The sequence below is a fragment of the Limulus polyphemus genome, unplaced genomic scaffold (assembly GCF_000517525.1).
Source record: "Limulus polyphemus unplaced genomic scaffold, Limulus_polyphemus-2.1.2 Scaffold555, whole genome shotgun sequence".
Classification (NCBI taxonomy): domain Eukaryota; kingdom Metazoa; phylum Arthropoda; class Merostomata; order Xiphosura; family Limulidae; genus Limulus; species Limulus polyphemus.
This window is the reverse complement of record NW_013666165.1, coordinates 513,677-523,146: the sequence shown is the minus strand read 5'-3', so window position 1 is coordinate 523,146 and position 9,470 is coordinate 513,677. Positions and strand designations below refer to the sequence as shown.

The 9,470-nt window shown below is 32.0% G+C and overlaps 1 protein-coding gene across 1 annotated transcript in view; it reads right to left on the bottom strand.

Annotated features, from left to right (window-relative positions):
* Positions 1 to 6,011: 6,011 nt before the first annotated feature.
* Positions 6,012 to 9,470, bottom strand: part of LOC106459080 (probable pathogenesis-related protein CaO19.6200) — a 15,906-nt gene continuing 12,447 nt past the window's right edge. The window contains exons 3-5 of the mRNA XM_013918660.2: positions 8,526 to 8,655; positions 7,873 to 7,950; positions 6,012 to 6,374 (exon numbers count right to left, since the gene is read on the bottom strand). Coding sequence (XP_013774114.1) covers positions 6,223 to 6,374; positions 7,873 to 7,950; positions 8,526 to 8,655 — 360 coding nt within the window. The 3' untranslated portion in view covers positions 6,012 to 6,222. The remainder of the gene's footprint in view (positions 6,375 to 7,872; positions 7,951 to 8,525; positions 8,656 to 9,470) is intronic.

Genomic DNA, 9,470 nt, shown 5'->3' with positions numbered 1-9,470 from the left:
TAGAACCATTGAAGATCCGGATAGTAGCATGGAAGGGTAGGGGATGGGAGCTATACTAATAATTGAGGTTGGGCTTAATTCTTGATAATAAATTCTTAAAATCTTGATATTTATGTCCAAACATCATATTTGGGGCTGGAATGCTAACTTCAAGGACAGCTTTGCTACCTCCCCCATTGATGCATTGTATTCTAATTATTTCTTTTTGCTTTTTATTTTTCTTGTGAGAAACCGCCTTCCCACATCTGGCTCCAGACAGCGAAAGGTGGTAAAGATGTGGGGAGTTGTGGGCTAGAGCACCCACATTTGCTCAATTTGTTTTTAATCATGTGAGGCCGGTGAAGTTGAGGTTAAACTGAATAGACAGTGTACCCCCAGTACCTCTGAAAACCAGGGCAACACTACATAATTATCCCAAAGTTGGATGTTTGTATTGTGGCTGCGAATTTTTTTGGGTTTATTTATCTATTTTTTCATGAATTTATATATATCAGGACACACGGTAGTGTGTCGTGCGGCCAAAATAACCTGCAGGACACACTTTTTGTTATTAATAACAAGAAGTATTTGTTTGTGTTTAAACGTAAAGTTACACAAATTTGACTTATCTGTGCTGTGCCCACCTCGGGTACCAAACCTCGATTTTTCCCTTTGCCCTCAAGCTTACCGCTGACCCCTGGAGAGACAAGGAGTGAATACTGTCTTTAGCACTTTATTTGTTTATTAAAGAACCATTTATTTGTGATAGATGGGGCCAATGAACACACTTTTCTTAAAGTAATGAATGAAAAACTTGTTCGAAAGTATATCCGCCATTCAATGAACAATTAATATAAACTTCAAATCAGAATGAGCTGTCAACTTAGCTTAAAAATATAAATTAACCCAGTAATAAGTGTAGCTGATTAGATATACTCTTCTTATATTGTTGCTTAGAAAGATTAGAATGCATTGTTTCATCTGCTGGATACCCTTGATGTTATCAATATTTTCGGCTGTAACCTAATAATATCTCAAAAGATCCAACCAGTTTAGGAGAATTTAGCCAGTCCTGAGCTAATAATTCAAAGCAATCTGAAATAAAAGTATAATAATAGAATATAATAAAACTAGATATATTAAACATTCTAACCAATACTGTTTATAAAAGTAACATCAAATAAATAATAAAGTATACCTTACTTACAGAACACAGAACTTCAAGTAATGTCGTAGATTTATGTTACTAACTCGAACTTCTGGGTTAAGCGACACGAAAAACTCACGAACCTTAGTAAATAACACAAAAATAGCTTCAAGTGGATATAAAAGTTAAGTTTTTACCATCGTATCACACAACGTTTCACCTCTAAGCAGAATATTTGCAAACGTAAACCGAAACAATACATCGAAACCGATTATCACAAAGAAATTTCTCACAATATCTTAGAAGATAGGATAATTTCATTAACATATAAGTGTAGGAAAAACGTCGATATACATTCTTTGTTAATTAATTAAAATTATTTTACTTTTATTTTATGTGTGTCTTGTTTCCTATTTAGTTTATTATGGTTGTTGTTGTTTTTTACATTCACTCATGCAATAACTCCTAATGAAAGAAAACTACCTACATATACCAGCAATAATATATATATATATTTTTTCTTGAACCTTCTAACTTCGCAGGCTACATTCTGTCCCACCGATGTGAACTACTGGTCAAATACATCAGTTCAAAAGTAGGTTTGACTAGAGTAGACAGTTCTCGAGTAAATTTGTGCGATTATTCGGAAAAAAACCAAACCAACCGCATTTGCTGCTATATATGTGGAAAATAGACCTGGAAAATGCTTAGTTCTACACATTTCCGCGCTAGCCGTCCCTAATTTAGCAGTGTAAGACTAGAGGGAAGGCAGCTAGTCCTCACCACCCATCGCCAATTCTTGGGCTACTCTTTTACCAACGAATAGTGGGATTGACTGTCATATTATAACGCCCCACAGCTGAAAGGGCGAGCATGTTTGGTGGGACGGGGATTCAAACCCACGACCCGCAGATTGCGAGTCGTGTGTCCTAACCACTTGGCCATGCCGGGCCCTGACAAAGGTAGCTAGCTTCTCGGCAATTGTATACATCGACTTCAAGTTAACTCGCTGGATATCAAGGAGACTCTGAACTAGAAAGAAGATTTTGTGTTGTTTGTAAGTTAGTGAAATTTTTCTAAAATTTTGCTTGTGGTAACTATTCGTAATAATTGTTGTTGTAAATTGTACTGCTGTATATACATATTAAAACGTATTTGTGTGAAAAACGAAAATGGTGTGTGTCAGTCTTGTTGGCAAATAGCGTAAATTAACTCAAATATCGGCTTCGGAATATTTCAAATTCGCAATACGTAACATAATATATCATCACACCTTTTTGTGACCAACAAAGCCTAAAAATAACTATACATTCAAGCGTGAACTGTAAATGCATGGATTTTACACACATTTACATACATGGATGTATTATATCAAGCAGCATTTGGTCTACATATAAGTTGAATGTCCACCGTGCAGAGAAGCTGTAAAATATAAAGTATGCTTTCAAAGTAGCATAGTACAATATTACATTGTTACTTACACATATATATATATATATATAACAAAGAGACAGTATGATATAGGCTATACAACAAGATGTATACATCATTTGCTGTTGTAGTTCTGGACATCCTAGTCACTTGAAATCTGATATAAACCGGATAACAGCCGATTTTAAGTTGAGATCAGGGAAATTCCTGTAAATAATTTCATAACGATTCCATTTACTATTTCTCCTGCAGGTCTGAGAAAAAGTATCCTTCAAAAATATCCGTTCTTTTTATTGTAACAGCTAAACATTGTATTTAGTTTGTGCGAAATTTTGCACAGTCGTATAGTAAACGGTATGTACCAAATTTTATAAAAATGGAAGTTTGGAAAGTATGTTTTTTAAACTTTTAAAACTTCGGTACAATTTGGTGCATAGAAGAGGAAGACGACGAAGAAAATCACACGAACTTTGACATCGTATATCTCAGTTTTAGCTACACAGATGTTCTTGAAATTTGGAACGTGAGGTAAGAAAACTAGGAGACAATATAGGTTATGGTTCCTGTAAGGAGCACATTGTGTGCCGTGCGTCTCAATTTTTTTTTCTTGGATGCACGAAACACTACCGTGTGTATTTGAGGCCCGGCATTGCGAGATGGTTAGAGCACTCGACTCGCAATCTGAGGGTCGTGGGTTCGAATTCCTGTCACAGCGAAACATGCTCACCTGGTGTCCGAACTAGGACGTGAGTTCTACTCCCGGATACTCACCTCCAACAGAATTTGGAGGTGTGAGAAACACCATACGAAACTATTACTACTACCGTGTGTCTTGATGGTCTACAAGAAAATATGATTATTTCACATTTTTATAAATACATCAAATTTACTGTTTATCATTACAGAATATACTTTACAACGACAATGTAAAACCACAGACTTGATAAGCCTACTGAAACGTTTAGTAACAAAACTTCAAGATACACTAGTATACATAAACAGCTTAACTTGTAAAATTTTGAATTAACTTTCACACCACATTATGCTCATTTTACTATTTCAATTAGAGTTTATATTTTCATTTATGTAGCATCATACCTAAACAAACACTGACTTTATCACGAGATATTTTAACATAGATTTTGAAACATATTAAGGTAATATGTGATTTATTATCGTTTACACTTATACAAAGAACATCAAATTTTATTATTCACTTTATCAGTTACAATCAGTGATAAATCTCAAAGTAACAAATTTTGAACAAGTACACTCGAAGCCTAACTAAAGATCAAAGTTAGATTATTATGTGTCTAGCTTAATCTTTTATGGTGAACTTGATAGACAAGACAAACGAACATCTAAGAAAGTTGCTAAAACACAGACGAGAGACAGTCTTATATTTATTTGGTTGGTCTCACTAAGGAAGATATATAAAACTTAAAAGATTAGACAATAGATTAATTCTAATGCTTATTGTAAGTATTAGAAGTGAGAAACATTTTCAACAGTAAAGGTGATATGATAAGTTGAGACAAGTTGATATCTGTATGCAGTCCTATAGAAGTATAGTAACACTGCCCGCCTACAGAACCTTAGTAACACCACCTGCCTTTGTAAAACACATGTAATACAGTTAAATGTATAAAAGAAAACTATAAACATGTGTTGAGACAAGTTGATATTCGTATGCAGTCCTATCCGTCTATAGAAACACTATACTTTGTAAGACTATATGCCTATAGAAACACTATACTTTGTAAGACTATTTGCCTATAGAAACACTGTTCGTCTGCGTAAGATGTAAACAGTTAAATATATAAACGAAAAACTATAAAGGTGATGAAAACTAGACATTAAAATGCAGGTTTAATGTTTTACTTATAAAGGAAATTAGATAAATATTAATCCTAAGGCTTTGATTATTAGTATAAAGATCAAATGTTTATCTACATCCCCCTCTGGTGGTTTGCTCATGAACTATCAGCGCACTCATCATACCAACGCGCCCTCTGGTGTCACTTTGTGGAACTATGTCGCGCACTCTGGAGTTTATTATGTAACAGTCATGTACCCCTCAGATGTATATATTACTTAATAGTTATGTGACCATCAGGTGTATATATTACGTAATAGTAATGTAACCATCAGGCAGCATCACTTATCTATTACGCAACAGTTGTATAACCCAAGGTGACATCCTCTGATCTCCATTCACCACACGACCCCCCACTGAGGTGGCATCCTTTGGACGGTGAACAGTCCATTATAACTACTATGGTATAATTTAATTTTATATTCATAGTAAGCATTTCATATGAATTATGCATTACTTACATTTAAATTTCGTTTCATACGACTTAGTGTTATAAGTTCAGTGTTTTTCCATTTTTAAACTATTGATCTTCTCAATAATTATCTATTTTTTTCCTTCGATATTAGTACGTTATTATTTAATTATGTTAAATAAAGTTAGTTTAAACCAATTCCTCATTCAAAGCAACTGATTGTTTAAAACTAATCACAAATATTTAATTCTCAACACGTGTTTATAACACATATACACGCACTAATGCTGAAATTGTTACGTTTTGGTTCACAGTGTTACAAAGTTTAATAACTATTTTTAGAGTTTCAATGCTGTCCAGTCTTGTTTTTTGCCGCCTCAAGACAAGAAACATTTTTTACCCCCTAAAAAATGTTTGTGATGTAACAGAAAAATAAGCTTCATAACTATTTTAATAATTATTTAACGTTACACAAATAGTTATATTAATCATTTGAAAAATAATTATTAAAACTTCCGAACAGCTAATTTAATAAGTTGAATGAGATTTATGGAACGTTAAAAATACCTGTGTCAGTTGATTAAAAAATATATTTTTGCTGCACTTTGGAATTTTAGAAAAACAACTGTTTCAATCTATTTGGTAAAAAGTTATAGAAGTTAAGGTAAATGGTTATGCAAGAATTTATAAAAAAAATTAAAAATTTCTAGAACTACTAGGCTACACCCTACTCGAACCATTTAGAAGATTGAGTGTAAATTTAACCTATGTACATTATTTCAGCGTGCGAATTCTTTAAAGCGTAAATTTTATAATTCAAATTTAATTTTCCATCAAACGTGGTTTTACATACCCCTAAAATGCTCTGTAACGAACTTAGGGTAGAAAGCAAAAATATGACACTCTTACCATGTACATTTTAGTTTATGAAAATAAACCATCACTATCATGGACTATGGTTCAAGTTATTTGATAATTTAAAGCAAAACTTGTAAAACTGTAATCGTACTGATGTTCTGAACAAATGAAAAATAAAACAAACTAGTCACAAAAGCATGCTAACTCATCGTTTTATTAAACATTGTCAAACGTCGTAACAAGAATTAGATAAACTAGCCACCAATAGCACGCTATATCAACTATTTAAGTTTCTATCACTTAAAAATATTTAAACGGTAAATGACTAGAAACCGTAGCACACATGTCAAGAATTTAATCGGTCGATTGGAATGTATTTAATTTCTTACGTTAAATGTTTTATATATATATATACACTGTATATATATTACATGGAATTAGTTTTCTGTAACCAGTTAAATTAGATTATATTTTAAATTAGTAACTAAGCATATTCGTTCAAAATGTTAAAGGCTTGTTTTATTTTGGTGGAGGAACATTTGCAGTAAAACTACCAATAATGTTTCCAGCAGGGTTATAGTTTGCAACAACAATGATCTTGTTGGCTTTACCACAAGCCTTACCTACGCCCATTTCGGTGCTAGAACGCCACACGACTTGCGTGAAATGACCTGAAAATAAAATATGTGGTTCATCTATTTAAAAAGATATTACAGGAGTTTCATGTATTATGGAGTAACCTATGTATTAAAAAGGAGCTTACTAGATGATTAGAAAATAAATTTTCTTACTTTGAAGATATACTTACCATACTAAAATGCTCACGAATGTCACAATGACACAGTCTTTTATCAGATAACTTTCAGCTCGTAAATACAAAATATGACATGAATATGTCTTATCGATCTATGCAAGTTAGGCTTACCATTCTTGGGTAGCTGTACTTTACATATATATTTTAAATTTCTTGTCTTTTTTTATAGTCATACAATTCTGACACTATAAGTGACCTTTTTTCTTAAATTAAAAAGGCACGAAACAGGGTAATTATATAAATAAATAACATATTTTAGATAAATATTAATTTTTACATTAAAGTTACAAAAGTAGTAGTAGTTCTAAGTTAAGTCAGTATTTAGGAATTTTTTCGACGTTTCGAGAGTTTGCAAAATTTTCTTTGTACGAGTCCGCGAGACAAAAATCCATTAATTACTGACCTATCTGAGGTAATCACGAAATATGTTGTATGATCTTATTCAATTTAAACTGTACAAATGACAATGGTTCAGTTAAGATGTGTGACCATTTGTTTTAGTTTTTACAAGCTTAGACCTCTAGTAATGATAAAAATAAGTGTGAGTGCTTATTTATGTACCTTGTGAATTTGTCTGTGAAACTATACAAAATATCTTGAAAACTGATAAACGTTGAAATTGGTCGCAATAAAATGGGTTGGATGTTGAATAAGTAACTTTGTTTATTTATTCTGTAAAATTCCAGTAATCAAAATCTACATAGCTTGAGTTGTCACTTACAGTTACATCATGTTCACCTAGTGATTCTACGACATGAAAACATGTGTCACAGTGGAAAGTATTGGATTATTTTTACATTGAATTTTCATTTACATAAAAACAAATATGGGCACAGTTATCTTTTCCATTAAAAATACTTGATTTTAAACTAATTTTGCTCATTCGATTAATTTTGTTTCATTGGTCTCTATAGAAAGTTGAAAGGTTTCCTCTGTTAGTTTTATTCGATTTATATGTAGTCTTATATATTTGATTCCCAATCTAGGGTTGCCATCTATAGGTTGGTCACAAACTAATTATATGAAAATTATTCATTCATGTGAAGCTGGTGTCAAATTAAAGCAAAACAAAAATCAACATTTGCTTTCTCTCCTGCCTTATGGTAAAAATCAATTACCCAATCATAAATCCAAAATGTTTACTTATTTTCTAAACCACAATAAAATTTGTCGTAATTGTGAAAGTTATCAATGCTAAAGATACATTAAAAATTACGAAAGAAGTCGTAGGCTACAGAAAATTTCTTCTTCAGAATTAGTTCATTTGAAGTTCTCATATTTGTAGGAACAAAATATGATAAAGTTTGGTAAAACATGACAAAATATAGTTTCGTAATGTTACGATTAGTACCCACCTGAGTTAAAGAAACTTGGTTCTTCACCGAATGGATATTTATCAATCTCGCTATACCATTCGTCAACTGGAGCTTCACCTGAACTCGTGGAACAAAACAACTTTAAAATGCGAAACTTAAAATATATCGAATACCAAAAAATCTAAAAAATCACAGAAAATTTTTTACAGTTTAGAAAAAAAAAATGCGTGACAAACATTTTTTGAATCTTCAACTACATTAATTTAAAATATTTTTAAGGTACCAGTAATTATTTGCAAACAATGTAAAACTTTTAATTTCATTTAAATATAATACATCAACGTTTTATAAAGAAACAGTCTGTGCATTAATATACTGAAATATATACTCTCAGCGAACTTGCAGTATTTCTTCTTTACAAAATTCGTATATTTTTATTATATTATTTTCAAATGAATACCTTAAAATAAATACGTCTTTTTTGCTCATTACAGTGAACAGGTTTTGACTTCTATTAAACTTCATTTTTATCAATAAAAAAAATTCATTTTCAGTCAATTTTCATTTCTTTCTCATAAATATAGGATTTTTATTATTTTTGTAACAAACGTGATCCGATAGTGTCAAACATATTCTTTATTTTAAATCAATATACTGATTCTATTCATCACAAAGACACAACGCCTCTTTACCAGAGATCTGGATTTTAGGATTAGAAGAACAGCACATGTAAATGTTTTCTCCATATTTTTGCTCGGGTCGGTGTCGAAAATTATCAGTTTCGGCAAGATGATTAGCCCATTCCTGAGCAATGGAGCACAGCTGAAAACATTAAAAAATATATTTTTAGGCAAATTCTCAGAAATTAGAGTTGCATTTTACATTGAAAGGTACGACATATCCCAATCCACAAAAAAAATTTGGATTGACATTTTGCTTGTAGATTTGGTTTTTTTTCTCATTAAAGATGAAGAATGCTAGTAAAATCAGTATATTAACCCCTTCACTGAGGCTAGGAACATATATTTCCCAGTGCTCCCAGTAAAAGGTTGATACTGTGATATGAGGAATATTTTAAAGATTTTTTTCCTGTATCAAATACAAATACGTTGTTCGATTAGTTCATACAATAAATCGATGGATTTCAGTTTAGAAATAACATTTTGGGAGATGTAAGTTTCATTGTACATGAAATCCTTTATAGTTAAACATGTATACAAACAAAGGTTACATGAAGACAAATCCTCATTAGCTTTTATTTTTTGTTAATGTGTAAAAATGTTTCTGTAAACAAATAAACAACAAGGTAACGAAGAAGGCTGTTCGCACTAATTGCCGCAGCTCTACTGTATCAAAATATATATTCTAGATTTTGAATAAATACTGTTACGACAGCGGAAGTCACGTGACGCTAGTAACACGTCATGAGATTCTAGAAGGATCATGCCTGTTCGTGGAAACTTTAGTCTTTTCTACGCGCCCTCTATTTTTTATATATATAAGCCGGCAAATGAAGTGACGACAAAAAAGATAATTGCAGACAGAGAGAGATAGAGACAAATGATCGAGTAAAGTTGTAAGTGAAGTGCGTGAATCGTTGCGAATTCTAGCGTATGTTTAAGTTAAAGAGACTGTGG